A 17,334-nucleotide genomic window follows, 5' to 3' on the forward strand; every position below is an offset into this window, starting at 1 on the left:
AGAACAACCCTGCTGAGAAAGACCTGAGGGTACTGGTGGATGTTAAGCTGGATGTGAGTCAGCAATGTGCCCTCACAGCCCAGAAAGCCAACTGTGTCCTAGGCTGCATCAAAAGAAGTGTGGCCAGCAGGGCAAGGGAGGTGATCCTGCCCCTCTACTCTGCACTGGTGAGGCCTCACCTGGAGTACTGCATCCAGATGTGTAGTCCTCAGTACAGGAGAGACAGAGATCTGTGTTTGATGTGTTGGAGCACATCCAGAGGAGGGCCCCAAAAATGATCCAAGGGATGGAACACCTCTCCTATGAGGACAGGCTGAGAGAGCTGGGGCTATTCAGCCTGGAGAAGAGAAGGCTCCAGGAAGACCTCAGAACGGCCTTTCAGTATCTAAAGGGGAGCTACGGGAAATAAGGGGACAGACTCTTTAGCAGGCTCGGTAGTGACAGAACAAGGGGAAATGGCTTCAACCTTAAAGAGGGTAGATTTATGTTAGATATAAGGAAAAAATCTTTTACAGTGAGGATGGTGAGACACTGGAACCAGGTTGCTCAGAGATGTGGTGGATGCTCCATCCCTGGAGACTTTCCAGGAGAGGCTGGATCAGGCCCTGGGCAACCTGATTGAGCTGTGGTGTCCTTGTTCATTGCTGGGGAGTTGGTCTAGATGGCCTTTAAAGGTTTGTTCCAACTCTAAGGATTCTAGGATTCTGTGATCATGGGTGTCACTGTGATCATTCTTCTGGGCTATAATCAGACCATCCTTCTCCAAAGCACAGATTCTGAATGCTCCAAATAAGTGCTTCTTTTCTTTTCTTTTCTTCCCTTGTTTGTTTTATGTCCAGATTTCCTCTGCCAGGTCAAAAAATGGAACGTTGAAAAATCTGAAATAGATTAAATCATTTCATAAGACCATTTTGCTTTTCTTACATCTTTACCTCAGTATTGGTTTTGGTAACTCATGCATTTGGTTGAGATTCTGCATAATAAGTGACTCATTCTCTATTGTGAAAGCACAATTTTTTTTTGCATTATGTATACAAGCTTTCTTCAATATTACAATCCTGAGCTTCTGTAAGTCACATATTTGCATCAAACAGATGTCTTATCAAGAGCCTTTTTTTCGCTATAAATCATTGCATCATGTGAAACTTTTAAACTTTGAGCTCCAAGCTTTATCCTCCATGCATTCATCACACATGCTAGGTATGCTAACGTGTGCAGCAGGGTCTGAGGTTAAGTTACATTTTCTGTTATTTTGATCATTTGAAATTGGATTGAGTTGAAATCGATACACAGTAATGACACAAGTTAACTGCAAAGTTACAGAAATTTGATATTGAGTTGCTAAATCCATTTGTAGATCTATTATGAATTAATGGAAACAAACCTAAGGCTGCCAGAGAGCCTGCTGGCACCAACTGGATTTTAATTACATCCTATGCATTGGTTTGGTTATCCCTGCAGCAGGCAAAATGAGTGATGAGTGGTGCAAATTATCTCTTCCAGACTGATCCACTTTTCAGATGAGAAGAAAAAATGTTTTGTAACTTATGTTTCCCTCTGTGGGAACAGAAACATGGAAGAAGTTGTGCGAGTGGCAGAGGAAAGAAAGACAGTGAAAGGGTGTGGTGGCAACATGAGAAAATTATGTGGGAAGGAGTATGGAAAGCAAGGGAACTGGATAATGTAGTGTATTAAATATACAGAAAAAAATTAAGATGAGAAACACAAGAGGTGTATGCACACCAAGACAACAAATTATGTGCAAATTGTTTTAAATTTTAAGTCATTCCTAAGTCATATTCAGCTGCAAATATTTGAGGTTGTACACGTTGTGGATGGATGCAGGATTTGCTTAGCAACATTATCAAAATTACCTAGCTAAGAGTATTCAAGGTTTTAGTTATGTAACCCTTCATGGTTATTAAATGTATTATTTAGAAAGAAAAAAAGTAGAACAATTATTTAGCTTTATATAAGGTTTTCACTCAACTTAAGCATGCTATGTTTCATACCAAGAAAAATTAAAGCCAAAAACTGAACACAATGAGTTCTTTATTAGCCTGCTAATTTAAGAGATTGATACACAAATTTATTACACAAATTTGAAATTTAATTTTAAGAAATAATATTGCTGCTCTTCAGCATTTCTCAGCACAGGAAGCCAAGGAGGCCATGGCGTTGAAAAATGCCCATAGACGCCAGCAGCTGGCCTCTGCCGATCCATTGCCATGCCTACTGCAGAAGAAAACACTTGCATTCTTGTGGAGTCCTTTTCATGTCATTCAATTCTAATTTACCATCCGCTATCCTAGCTTTACCATTTACATTCTCAAATTAATGCTGGAGGTTTGACATAAAACCACAAAGGGAACTGAATTCCAAGTTAAAGCTGAAACCTCAGTCCTAATGCTTTTGGCTGTGCTTCGGTGCTGCGGAGCATGTGGCGCATGGGAACACCCACGGCTGGGTGCCCTTACCGTATCTGCACACAATAGACCAAGTTAAGGATGGAATTTCAGCCTGAGCCTTAACATTAATGCAGCATAGTTTTCTGTTGGTTAATTTCTTCTTACACAGCACCGTTAAAGACAGAAATAAGCCAAAGTCGATCACAAAGCCATTTTCAATTATGCTTACAAGAGTCTTTTGCAAATAATCGCAACAGATTATTCTCACCCATTGCATCGGTGTAAATGTGAATTCTGGTATCCTCCTTCCTTGAGTTTGCCCTGTTGGAAACTGCTGAGGTGTTTGATTACAGATACTTTAATATCCGAAGTCCAGTTTTAAATGCATAATTGATTCCCACTGTATAACTGTCTTTGCTTGAAACTCTGTTTGTAGACTAGAGTTAAAGGGGAGAACACTGCCTTTTGCCACGTACATGCATTTTTATGAGCAAAATGAATGCTTTGTCAGTGTTTTTAGAAATGTCAGCAATGTCAAATCGTTTTTGTCTGAAGGACTCATTGAATGACTCAGGAAAAAGTACTTGGAAATTTTTCAGGACTTAATTGAAGTGAGAAGGATACAGAATTGTTGAGAGAGAGCTTGCTCCCCTCTGCATGTTTTAAGTGGGTGCTTCAAAAGAACATCAACTTTAAAATTAAGTGATTGAATCAGCCTTTTCTTCAAAACATAAATTTAAATTCAGTCTTTGATCAGATATTTGGAATATTGATTAGAATAGTTACACGGCCATTTATCCCCTTTTGAAAAGCAAGTGATGCTTCTAATCTTTTTTAAAAAACTCAAAACTTTCTACTCCTTCCCACATATTTTCATCTTTTGCTGACTGTCTTCTTATGCATCAGGCATCTTTGCCTGCAAAGACAGAAGAGATACATATTGATGAAGAGAAAAACATTGATGGAGGGGTATTTAGAGCTTTACAAGAGTGCGTAAGCTGTTATTTCAAACTTGACTATTGACTTGACTTGCATTTAGCCACATGTCGTGTCTTGTAACTGCTTCGCGATGCCCACATCCCCTGCTTTCTGACTGACATAGTCAGTCAGCTTTTGCTTGGGACTAGGGGCTGTCCAAAGCTACACTTCAAGGAATAACTTGATGGCTGGTAGTCTAGAAACAACTAATAACGTGTGGTGGAAAGAAGCTGTATAGTTAAAGCAGAGTTTGATAAATAAGCTCCTGAACACCTTCTGAAATGATTTTTTTGGTTTGGAGAGTAGCCACAGTGAACAGCTAGTTAGGCTTATATGGTTAATTTAGGCTATGAGAGTTTTGCGTGCAGCAGTGGAGACAACATGAGGCAGTGTGAGGGCAGCAGCTGGCAGCATGGCTGGTGTGCCATAGCCAAAATGTGAGTAAGATATTACACAAGGTTTAATTAAGTACTGTCAGTTTGCTGAGGGAAGAAATTAAGCATAACATATATAAATGGGATTAAGCAAATAGAGATTGATTCCCATTGAAATTTAAGTTTATAATCCAAAAGTATGAAGCCACTCCATGTGGCTCCAGAAAGGCCAAGTACTGGTCAAGACAATGTTTTTGTTCCCATTTTATCTGCCCATTACTGGTGATTGATCATCACTGGAACTATTTGGGACTTGTGTTCCCTTGGTACCTCTGCACCACACTCCATGGCATGCAGTGGGAGGCACTTCTGCCTCGGCTGCAGCACCAGGCATGGGCCAGCTGCAGTATTCCATGTTGTGTGAGTTCACAGAATTATGGGATATCCTGAGTTGGAAGGGACCCACAGGGGTCGCTGAGTCCAACCCCTGGCTCCACACAGGACCACCCAAAACCCAATCCCTATGTCTGAGAGCGCTGTCCAAACACTCCCTGAACTCAGGCAGCTCGGGGCCGTGCCCACTGCCCTGGGCAGCCTGTTCCATGCCCACCGCCCTCTGGTGCAGACCCTTTCCCTAACCCCCACCTGCCCCTCCCCTGACACAGCTCCATGCCGTTCCCTCGGGCCCTGTCGCTGTCCCAGAGAGCAGAGCTCAGGGCTGCCCCTCCTCTCCCTGTGAGGAGCTGCAGCCGCCCTGAGGCCTCCCCTCAGCCTGCTCTGCTCTGGGCTGAGCAAACCAGGGCCCTCTGCCGCTCCTCATATGTCTTGTCCTCCAGACCCTTCACATCTTTGTTGCCCTCTTTTGGACTCCCTTTAATACCTTTATGTCCTAAAATGAAGTAAGCTAGCTCAGAGCAGAAGAAGTAGCTATGCATGGCATCAAGTAGAATCCTTTGCAGCCCGCACAACCATCTGCACTGTCCTGAGACACAAGATGATTCCCCATCTGTGTCAGCAATCTGCAACCCACATAGCTGAGCACAGGTCGTGGAGTTGATGGTTCTGGAGTATTTTTTATGTCCCTTGATCAGCTGGATGCTTCCAGAAGAGATCAAGGAGGTCATTTTGTTAAGTGGAGATCCACTGTGAGAAGCCCTCTGTACCCACACAAGCACTAGGTGTTAATGATGGAGAAGAAACTAAAGTCATGCTGTTTATGTGCAGTGGAATTGTAGCAGAAATAACAAATGCACGTACCGATGTGCATTGGCATTTATGTATGGTTGGTTTCATTGAAATTGCTGGATTTAATGCAGTAGTACTCATCCATTTATCTATCTCTATTCTTGAAGTGAAATTTTGTTGTACAAAATGTCTGATTACATTAAAAAAAAAAACATAGTTTTCATCCTAAAATAACTCTAAAGTGAATGGAACAACCGTGTTTGTTTTTTAATCTAACAGAAATGATAACGGATTACAAGGGCATTTGTTTTGTCAGCTTCCTCTTGTTTCACTTAATCTGTCTTTCATTGTAAAAATTAAAAATAATTTAAAAAAAGCAAGCTTGAGCAGATTGCCACAAGGTACCATTTACTTTTCCTTTTTAAAACTAAGGGAAGTTTAACTGCAAATCTGTTGGAGCAAGCATTCTGCTCTTTGTTCCACCACTGCATCTATTGCAGTGAATTTATCTGCCTGTACTGATGTTTGATTCGTTAAGTCTGCTTATTCAGTACTGGAGAGGAAGCAGTTTAAAGGGCGAACATCCAGCTGCATTCAGTTTAATTAAAATTGTATTGAATGTATTTGTCAAACTGTAAGTTATACAGCTTACTCCTGAGAAGTCATTGCTTTCTTGATGTCATTACAGTATAATTGTGAACTTTGTATTTCTGATGCCAGCTGAAGTTCTTAATTGGTATTAAACCAATTTGAACAGTATTATTATTGTGAGAAGGATAGTAATTACAAAGCTTTATGTCATTATGACGTAACGTTGGTGTATATGGCCACTGATGCTACTGCCTTCACTCTGAACATAAACTTACACATATTCCTTACACACATTCAGGCTGAGAGCTCTAACATCCCTCTGACCAACCTTTTCCTCCAAGCTTCCACCCCCAGATTGTTTGCCCAGGTTTCCCTTCTCATGCAGTAAAATGTGCAAGTATGGTTGAAGAGAAGGAAGGTCAGCTTTTTTTTTGTGGCACTCTGTCTCTCCCTTCATCTTCTGAACTTTCTATACAGACAGTGAAAACAAATGACTGTAACTGCACTCCAGAATTCCTGTCATCTCCACTCATAAAGGCAGCCTGCATTAACCTAGTATATGTCTATAAATGCCTGAAGGGATTGTGCAGCGAGGATGGAGCCAGGCTCTGCTGAGTGGTAACCAGTGCCAAGACAGGAGGCAGTGGGCACAAAGTGGAGATCAGGAGGTTCCCTCTGAACACCAGAAGCACTTTTGTGTTGTGCAGGTGACAGAGCACTGGCACAGGCTGCCCAGAGGCTGTGGGGTCTCCTCCTTGGAAATTTTCCGAAGCCGCCTGGACATGGCCCAGGGCACCCTCGGTGTCCCTGCTGGAACCGATGGACCCAGAGGTCCCTGCCAGCCTCAGCCATTCTGCGGTTCTGTAGGGAGCAGTAGCATGTGAGCAGTTTAACTCTGATTTAGCTCTTGCTCAGTTCTTGATGGTATCCAGAGGGGTTAGGATGCTTTTAACAAATGCTGAGATTCTCATACAGAATCAGGACTTCAAAAGTTTTGCAAAAGGTTTTAAAAAAAATAGTAGGAGTTGATACAGCTGATGCATTTCATCTGTAAGGTTTGCTTATGTCAATTATGCTAGTATTTGAAGGTGACCTTAATAGGAAATAGCCCTTGTTCCCAAGGCTGGCTTGCAGATCAGGGATGCCAACTTCTTGAATGGAGCTTGGTGAATTTGTAGTCATGCATTACCTTTCTGATGCAATACATATTTTTCTAGATACAAGGCACTGTTTGTATGTTAATATGTGAACTTGTACCGATCTATTTCAGGTAAAATTTTCAGTTGCTACCACAGTACAGCTGACTGTAACTGGTGATTGTGTTGTTCTGTGAAATATCAGAAGTGCTTGATGCTAATATGAAGGTGAAAGAGGTAGGATTAAATGACAGGTTGCAGCATTATATTTAGAACTGTAACTAAGTATGAATATGATAATTGCATCTAGGATCTGGCCGTAGTTTTGCCACTAGTACCTGTTGCCTTGAGATCCCCAAATCACATGGTGCAGTTAGGGACCGCAGTGGGTAAAGGAAAAGGAAGCCTAATGATGTGGAATTGACATGCCCCATCCTCTTCTCTGAAGGCTCTTTGTCCACAGAACCATTTCTTCACACATCCTCCAGTGGAATGGCCACTGGCCACAGGTTGAGGGCCACGCTTGTGCTCTAGGATTGCTTCACATCTAAGGGTTCAGTTGTTTCTCCCAGACCATCCTGAATCTTGTTATTCACAGTCCTAACATATAAACGTCTCTGTTTCACTATATCTGCATCCTCTCTTTCTGCCTGTAAGTGCTGTTACTACTCTTCAGAAGTATTGTCAGCTTGTATGTTTTCCATCATGAGTTTCTCAGTAGTTGTTTTTTGTTTTTTTTTTTTGAGAAGGGGTTGAAAGTTTTTTTTGCTTTGCTAATTGAATCTGGGTTTGGTGACACCATCTCTGACCTTTTGATTGATGCTTTCATTGCTTTTCCCTTTCTTCTAATTTCTCAAAAAGACATGCCCATTCTTATACCATAACACCTTTGTTCCCCCATCTTAGGCGTTGTTCCACAGCTTAATACTCAACTTCAGGAGTGAATCCTGAACAGATGCAGTGTACATTTAAACCTTTGGTGAGCTGGTCATTAACCTGGCAAAATACCTTTCACCATTCAGTTGGTTTAGTTTTCTGCTGAGTTAGTGAGCTGAATTTGGCCCCAGCAAGTAGCAGAGCTGGAGGTGCAGGACCATATGGCCAGGAGCAGGGGAGTGGAAAGCAAGGGCAGCCTTTGGTGACAGCAAGCCATTAATTTGGCTCAGCTGTGTTGTTAAAGCATGCTCTCAGCAAGGCCAAAAATGCTGTGAATGTCATATAAGAATGTTGTACATTAGAACTGTGCTGTAAAAACTTTAATTTCTGGTAGTCTCTTCTTGTGGCCGCCCACACAATACTGAGGTTAATCAAGATGAGATATATAGGATTCTTTCTAATCACAGAGTTGATCTACAAATGCAGCTGTCTTTCTGCATGGATTTTTTTTCTGTTTCAGAAGGAAGATGTTGCAAATGCAGAAATGGCTGAAAGACTGTCTCTTCGGAAGAATCGCTTTATGCATTTTGCATCACTGGAGTATGAAGGAGAATATTACATGACACCACGAGATTTCTTGTTTTCAGTAATGTTTGATCAAGTGGAACGTAAGTTCTTTTCTCATCATTGTATTTGTGAGGGAAAAGGAATTTGGAAGTCCCCTTAAAAATGTAATGTACAAATCGCTGGGACAGGATCCTTTATCTGACATAAGTCATCAGAAGCCAATTTATAAACGTTGGGCATGTGACTTCTCACAGGCACCACCCTGTATGCTAGTGACATGCAGCTGATCATTTCGAAATCTGGTGACTCAAGGATGGCATTATATCTCTGCATCATTTGCATGTCTGATCAGTATGTAGTTCCTCAATTACTTACTTAGTAAGACTGCAGTATGACTGTGCTCATTCTGTTCCTGCCCCTGCTATCTGTCTGCCCACTTTACCAGAAAGTACTCTGTGACCTTTTTTTCTTAGATGAGGCAGCGATGGGAGTGATGTGAATGTGTGTAATGAAGCATGGAGCTCAGCTCCAGGTTTCTGATTTCAAATCTCTTCTGGTTTATAGAAGACTTGGATAAGAACAAATAAAAATTGTTTGCATATTAAAAAAAAAAAAGTACTTTTAAAATTGTGTTCTCTGAGGAGGAGTTTGGAGCAGCATGCTAATAAAAAGTGCATACGTTGTTGTCCTCATAGTTTTCTGATCTCATTAATCTGCCCCATTCCTTAATCTTCTTTATTCTGTCATTTCCATGTCAGCATGTTTTTTTAAACAATATATGTTTTCCCCCAAAAAATTGGCTTTTATAGCTTTCCTGAGAATATTTTACTTTAAAGAGATTCGGAAATGTTAAGTTCCCTAAGTATCAGGGTCACTTTGAAGACCAGTGCCCATTAGTACATCTGCAGAGGGAAAGGGGTTGAAATCCAAGCTTTAATCATTGTTTGCTAGCTGGTCTGCACATCCTAACTAACCTATGGAACATGTGGTATAGAAAAAGTTATTCACAGCCTGCGATACTCACTGCTCAGCTAGCAGGCAGTTCAGCATCACTAGAGGATGTCGAGAAGGAAATACAGAAGAAAATTCAGAGCACTGTGGAAAGACACAAAGAAGGAGGCTTGAACAGAGCAGTTACTCAAGCCCACAGGAAACCTAGAGCAGAACAGAGTTTACAGAGCTGCAAGTGGTCCAAGAATAGGACACAAGAACCTGTAATAACAAAGAGTTATCTTGTGCCTGCAAAAATCTATAGTTGATAAGGGTACATGGCTTCCCTGCTGACATACAATTTCTAATATTATAGAAAGCTGAATATAAATCTTTAGAAGGACTGTATGACCTTGAGAGACATGAAGATTCTCACAATAGCATATTTTTATAATATATGGCAAATGGAAAAAGCTTTTTTCCCTCCAAGTTTTATGTCAGTAAGTTAAAAACCTAGAAGGGATTTTCGTTGGAGTTTCCCAGCCTGAAATAGTGAAAGACAGTGAGTACTAAATTTTTCAGTGTTGAAGGTGTGGCTTTCAAACAGTAGTCTGTGAAAGCAAGGTCAAAGAAAGAAGTGTTTTTCAGTGTTAGCAGTTCATACATATTAATTGGTTACTCCAGCGATAATGGTATACGTGCTGATTTTTAATGAAATGATATGTGGATAAGATTGATTTGCAATGCAGCCGAGCTAATTTCTGTTACTTCGCTAATGTAAGTAGGAAACAGCTTCAAATAAGAAAGAAAAACAATAACAAGAAAAATATGTGAACAAAAAACTCTTTGCACTAACACATACAGCATTTCAGGTAGATGTCAGGTTTACAATAGCATTGTAGATTATTGATAGAAAAATGTTGATTTGTGACTCTAATGCTCCATACAGTGTTTTGAATATTTTAAAGGCACTAGCTTGTTCATTTTCTTTCAAAGAATTTCCTGGGAGAAGAATAAACAGACTTAGCTCAAGCCTCTCTCCAGGTATATTAAGGTAGCTTCAGGATCATAGAATCATAGAATCATTAAAGTTGGAAAAGACCTCTAAGGTCATCTGGTCCAACAATCAACCCATCACCACCATGCCCACTAAATGGTGAGCTTTGTATCAAAGCAGTAATTACTTTTGGAAACTTTTGGCTTGTATTATAAAATCAATTCCTTTTTAATCTTGAACAATGGTTTTAGAAAGGAAGATGAGTATGCCAACACTAATCCTAGGAATTTCTTCACTTACTGGCAGAGTGAGACCCAAATTGAAAATGTGAAACTGCACACAAATGCTGAACGTAAAGCTGTAATGATCTTACTGTTTTCCACTTGGTTTTTATTAATCACTAATAAAAAAAATCTTATAAATGCTGAAGCCCTCAAGCATTCATCCTTATAAGTATTTGCTTATAAATTATTCAAGTTTACCACTTGGTTGTGATACATAATATGGAAGGCTTAGCTCCGTCCAAAGGCTGTTCTCAAGTTTTGTTTCTTCTGTCTTTCTCACAGACTATAGCCCAGAACATGTGATCAGCCCCATAAAAAGTAATGTGTTATCTCAAATATAGTCTTCACGGCAGATTTGGAAAGATGTTTAATTCTAGCTATGTTGGACCAATGCAGCAAGCAGCTTCCAAAATGCTGGGTTCCTTACTCAAAGCAATCTGCTGGCTGTTCTGTCCCTTCCCAAGGTCCAACTAAGACTGCTGACTGCCGGAGGGAAGAAAGCATCTCAGCAGGGCTTCTGTACGTCATAAACAGTATCTTAAATATGATCCAGAAGCACCCAGTGCTGATTCTGAAACACTGATGTCAATGCTCTTGCTGAAATGCAGTAAACAATGAGAGTGAATTTATTTGGGGGAATGTAAGAATAATAGTGTACATTAAATCCTGGGTTAGAGGTTAGCATTGATACAGCATCCGTTAAAGGTTGCAGACTAAAAATAAATTGCTGAGATGCTTGAGAGCTATTTTTACTTTTTTGTGTGATGCTTATGAAGATGGTATCAAAGGTTCTGCAGTGCTGCATAGGAAAGAAACAACTGTGTTCTCTGAAGTCTATTATGTGCTTACTGTCTCCTCCCCCTGCATTTTAGTGAAAAACGGGCTTCAGACTTATATTACTCTTTTCTTTACCTACTGTAGCCTGTTTTCCCTCTTCACAGAGCACTTTCTCAGTTTCTTACAGAGCTGTGGTCTTGTTTCTTCTGGAAATGTTTATTTTTCTTGCTTTTTCACCCTAACATTTTTATTCCCTTCTTTTCTTTTATCTGTCCTTTTGCAAACTAATGGAGTCCGTTCTGGCTTTTATTTCTCCCTTGTTTCTTTTGTTGCTGTTTTTTTTTAACCAAACCCCTAAAGAAGTGGGTGGGGAATGTGTGTATGTGTCTGTCTCCTGTAAGTGCACACAACACTGAACTGTGGGCAATGCTGGGAGGGTGGTGGTTGCTGTCTTCTGCTGTATTTTCAGGTAGGGGAGTGAGGAGGAACATGAGGCTTTGGGTTTGTCCCGTGAATCAACCGTAACACAAGGCTGGGCAGCTGCTGCCAGACTTATAAGAGCTGGGGATCTTCAGCATGAGGAGATGCTTGTCCCCACCATCAAAAGGTGTCCCAGAAATGGCTACAAGGGAAGTAAATCTACCATTTTGACTCTAGAAGTCATGTGAAAACAAAATGGTCCATTTTCTTCTCAGCCGAGATTACTGAAAACTCACATGGTAGCTTTAACATTATGCAAATATGCCAATTTTTCTCTGGTGTTGAAGGAGAGATGTCTGCTCTGGGCTCAAAAGCAATTTCTAAATGCTCTTTTAGTACGATTTCTCATTTTTGCATCTAAGCTGTAATTGCATTTTGTTCTTTCAGCTGTGATTAAGTGTCTTCAAACTTGAAATTAAGTTCACTGGCACAGGCTGCCCAGAGAGCCGTGGTGCCCCATCCCTGGAGGTGTTCAGGATCAGGTTGGATGGGGCCCTGGGCAGCCTCAGCTGGTGGGGGCAGCCTGCCCAAGGCAGGGGGCTCGATCTGGGTGGGCTTTAAGGTCCCTTCAACTCAAAGCATTCTGTGATTCTAAGATGTAAGAGTTTGGAAGAACCATAATCCTGTTTTCATTTGCTTTGTGTGAGTTACAGTGAATGCTGGAGAATTCCAGGCTGAAACTGTATGCAGTTAAAATTAATCCTATGCAGTTTCATTTAATTTATTGAAGATAGAAAACCCACTTTCTACTCAGGTACTGCCATCCTTTCCAGATGGGAAGAACTGAGAAATGAAAGAAAAACTTTCAGCACAGGGATAAACTTCTCTACTTATCTCAATTGCCAGTCCTTTATTTCACCAGCAATTGCGTTTGTCATTTAGTCTGCTCCTTTTGTTGGGTCCTAAAGAGAACATCAGCTTTAGGCCGATGTTTTGGAAGTAGAACTTGAGGTTGGATATAGACAAAAATGCTGCAGAAATGGAACAGTGATGTTTTTCATAAGGGATTTTTTTATTTATTTACAGAATTAATAGTAAAATTTTAATTAATTCCCCACTTTTCTCAACGGAATTGAGTTCTAGCAGTGTCTAGTCAAGGATATGACAATAGGCAACAGACAGGCAGAACCTGAATGATCTGAGAAGGGACCAAACAGAAAGCTCAGTTCCTCACACAGTGGGTCTGATTTCACCAATAAATTAATTTTGTTAGCAGACCTTCTTCTTAGCACCCACGTGTAAGGCAGAAGTGGGGAGGACCTTACTGAAGAAAGCATGCAGACTCAGGCCAGGATTTAAGTATTTAATTTACTGAAGTCTTCCAAAGTCTAAGCAATACAGTGCTGTCTAGGTGAAACAGAATCATTTAGCCTTATTTTGTATGACCTGTGCTTAAAATGTTTTTATATGTCTGGTAATGTGTGCATGAGTGGAAGATGTGGCCAGTGAACCCTACTCTTTCTCTGATTACTGTTTCGCTTAGCGATCGCTTCCAGAGGGAATGTGAGCTGTCACCAGTCCACCTTGGCTAGCTGGCATTGCAGTCTCCCATATGGGGCAAGCAGACATCAATCAGCAGTGTTGCCTGAGAATTGTGGAAGCATCCCCTCCATCTCTGCCTGGCTGCTTTGCTTTTACCTCATGTTGCCTCCCTCCCCACTGCCAGCACAAAGCATTGCACAGCCACATGCTGAACCCATCTAAGGAGCTCATTTTGGGTAAAAGGAGTCATTTCTTCCTGCTGGCTTTCTGAAGTAAAATACTTCTCCAGTTTGCTGTGTTTGCAGTTCTCCAGTTGCTCCTGGGGATGCTGGAAATGGGAAGGCACAGAGGCAGATCTGTTGCTTTGCACAGATTGAAGCCCCTGAGACAAGCTCTCCATGAGTTCCTGAGCAAGCAGCAGTTTCTCAATTTTGTCCCTGTGCCTCCGGGTGCCTAGCACAGAAGCACCTAACTCAAACTAAACTTCAAAACACGTTTAAAAGGTAAGAACACTGAGCAATATAGCTCTGTGCACCAAGAAATATTGCTGAGGTTGGTCACAGCATTCTGTTGTTGTATTCCTATTCACACATAAACTCTCACACGGGAGAAAAACTAAAAATAAAAGCCAACAAGAAGAACAGAATGAGAAGCAGTCTTGCTTTGAGTTGGGAATAGTGGTCCTTGACCAACAGCCCTGGGGTTTTTTGCTCCCTGGTGATTTTCACTGGAGAATTGCTGCAGAATCTCTTCTTGGTTTTTAAGCATGATTCAATTTAAAAGAAAGTAAACATTGTGGTGTGTAAACCAGATAAATAGTTGGATTGTTGGTGCTGCATCAGGAATGCTGAAGGTGGAAATAGCAAAATGTTTTTGCTGCGTCCAGATTGTCAAGTGAATTCCTGAATGCTGAATTCCTGTACATGGTTGGGTGGTATTTATTACTGAAGAAAAAATCTTAGGTGTGTTCTCTGACAGAGTTGCACAACATGCAATAAATTATGATTTATTATAGAACAATTTTGCAGATAAGGAAACAGATGAACTGTAGTGCAAAGATATCGGCTGTCATAAAATCCAACCCAACTGATCTTGAACCCTGCTTAAGAGACCTTGGTTCACAAATTCTGTTCATTTGCTTTCTGCTGCATAGATTTCTCTGTTACTCATTTTCTTTTATATAGGCGAAAAATTGTGAAATCTTGGCATTCCTATTGATAAAATTGCACCTGCAAATTTATTTACTGCCAGGGTGATAATGAAGAAAAATATTTACAGTCTTACCATTTAAGGAGAATGGGCTGATAACGAATGCAGAGTTTTGTGACAGACTTATTTTGTTTTGCATATTGACACAGCAAAGATCTTTACAAAGGAAGAATGGTTTCACACCAAATTACATTTGTAAATATTTGCTTAATTTTTTACTGTTAGTTGTTTTACAGCAGGAAGCGGACACCTTTTTATCAACCAAGGCATCAGTGAATGAAATCTGGTATTCTGGCACAATGTCTGTGCCAGCTCAGATCACCTATGGCCATGTTTTGTGTAGATAACTTGGCACATCCTGAATGCATCTTTACATTCAGTATTTTGCATTCGGGATTTGGCGATTCCCAGTTATAGGCCATGTAATCTCATGTGAAACCACTGTTACTAAAGGATGTGCAACTAAACACTGCAAAACCAGCAAGCTCTTCTGGGTAATCTATTGGATGCTGATCTAGTGTGCAATATTTGATGCATTGATAATTTAGTGAAAAAGTGCTTGTGGTCACTTTACTTATGATGTAGAAACTTCTCAGTGTCTAGTAATATCTGATAAGAATAATATGAATTTGCATCAGAAAGTTGCATTTTTAAGATGACGAGTATAAGAAGGATAAGGCTCAGCTGACTTACACTGAATTTTCATTGAAATTCAGGAGTATTTTTATAAGACTCTTCCAGTTTCATGTAACCTTGTGTTTTATACAGTTATGTGTACTTAGCCTCATATTCCAGATTTTCCAGCCAATATTATGTTAGAGCTTCTTCATGGAGATATAATTTCTGGTATGCTGTTATTGTAGAACAAATAAGAAAATCTGTGTTAAATTTTGGATAGGACTACAGATACAAGAATGTTTCAGAAAATGAAGATTTTGCAATACATTAAATCTGGACTTTGTTTCTGTTAATTTTTTTGGAGAAGATTATTCTATTAGCTTGGAGAGCCAAAGGCTCTGGGGAGACCTCATTGTTACCTTCCAGTACTTGAACAGAACTTACAAGCAGGAGAGAGACCGACTCTTTACACAGTCTGATAGTGATAGGACATGGGAGAATGGCTTTAAACTGAAAGAGGAGAGGTTTAGGTTGGATGTTAGGAAGAAATTCTTTACTCAGAGGGTGGTAAGGCAGTGGCACAGGCTGCCTGGAGAAGCTGCGGGTGCCCCATCCCTGGGGGTGTTCAAGGCCAGGTTGGATGGGGCCCCGGGCAGCCTCAGCTGATGGGTGGCAGCACTGCCCATGACAGGAGTGGCTGAATTTGAGTGGGCTTTAAGGTCCCTTCAACCCATACCATTCTATGATTCCAGAAATACCTTCCTCTTTCAAGTAGAAGACAAAAATTCAGGTTATCTTGTCTCATAATAATTGAAACCTGACAGATAAAGATCTTGATCCCTCTTTGTATATCCGGTCCAGATTTAATGTATCACAACATCTTCATTTCCTGAACTGCTCCTTTATCTGCAGCCCTTTTCAGAAGTTGAACACACTTTCCTGTGCTTGCTGACACCTGAATGCCGGGGGTGGTATTAACATGGTTGAATCCTAACACGGTACATGGCAATGACTATTATTAGGGTTTAAGTTTGCTAGGAAATGTTGTTTAACTTGGTTACGTTTTCCTTGAAAATGCAATTGGCGCAAGGTTGTGGTGTGTTTGCAGGTCGGATGTGGTACATGCTTTCATGCTCTCACAGCATCAGCGTGGTCAGGAATGTGAGTAAAACTGAGGAAAGGGTGTGATGCAAGACTGAAACTGCTGGAAAACAGCTCTCCGTTGTGCTTAGTCCAATGTCAGTGCTGGTGCAGTCGGTGGGGTTTGGAGCACCAGAACTGGGGGCACTTTAGAATGAGCTGAATCAGTCTTTGTGTCCACTGACTAATGGGAGTAGATGTCCGTACTCCAGTGTCTTCATTTGACCAGAATTTCCTATATGGTAACTTCTCAAACTGATATAAATAATGCATGAGTTTCACATCCAAAACCTAGAATTCAGAGCTGAAGACTGAGATTTAAATTTGTGTAAGCTGTGAAGCTCCACATGAAAAGTGTAGATTTAAATGTTAACAAAGAGAGCCATTGGGAACTGAATTCAGTCCTCCTGAATTTCTAATGTTACAAGAGAGGGATTGTTTTCTCCTTTTGTCTGCTTTTAGGAGTTCTTACTACTGATATTTTGCTGTTACTTAAATTCTGCAGGCATGATAATCAAAATGGGATGTGCAGGACAGACACGTCCCTTGCCCACTAATAGGTGGAAGATAAAGTGAAGCAGTGGGGAGGAAACACCACAATGGTTCAAGGTCATGGCATGAATCTCTTCTGAGTCTTAGAAAAAGGAAACAAAATCAGCCACTTTAGCCATCCTAGTCACTAAGAAGTCAAGCTTCTTAGTCATCGTTGTTTACTCATTCCTTAAAGTGGAGTTTTGAGTGAAGGAAAGTGAGGAGTCTGCATACATAAGCAAAGTAACCAGATTGCTGAAAATTTCTGAATCTGTGACCAGCCCGTACTTTGTCATGTACCTGTTCAGCTGTCCTTTATCACCCAAACTGCATTAGGAAATCCTACCATAACCCTCAGAAACTCTTTAAAGTAACATGTTACATACGTTTGGTATTTTACTTCCTCTTAACTGAATACAACATTGAAATTGATGTTCCAAATAAAATACTGGGTTGTTTTGGATGGAGTGTTGTACCTAAGCCAATTGTTGTTAAACAGATAAGCTACTCAGTATATTTTTCTTCTTTTCTCAGCAGCAGCCATGCATTAGCACCTATAACTGAGTTGCATAGATTGTCTGACACAACATGATCATCTTTACTAGACTGGTTTATCTGAAAATTAATTTGAAAGTGTTCTTCATCTAAAACCAGTAGAAATACTGCAGAAGTTCATAAAATCTTGGTAACACGTATTTATGTCTGGATACAAACTTTGTCGTGAAAGCCAAATAAAGGCTTATCTTCTTTCATAGTGATTGTACCCTGAGG

General features: G+C 40.6%; 1 protein-coding gene across 1 annotated transcript in view; it reads left to right on the forward strand.

Annotated features, from left to right (window-relative positions):
* MICU2 (mitochondrial calcium uptake 2) overlaps positions 1–17,334 on the forward strand; it is a 136,492-nt gene that overhangs the window by 65,534 nt on the left and 53,624 nt on the right. The window contains exon 2 of the mRNA XM_021379537.1: positions 8,069–8,216. Coding sequence (XP_021235212.1) covers positions 8,069–8,216 — 148 coding nt within the window. The remainder of the gene's footprint in view (positions 1–8,068; positions 8,217–17,334) is intronic.

This window comes from Numida meleagris, chromosome 1 (genome assembly GCF_002078875.1).
Source record: "Numida meleagris isolate 19003 breed g44 Domestic line chromosome 1, NumMel1.0, whole genome shotgun sequence".
Classification (NCBI taxonomy): domain Eukaryota; kingdom Metazoa; phylum Chordata; class Aves; order Galliformes; family Numididae; genus Numida; species Numida meleagris.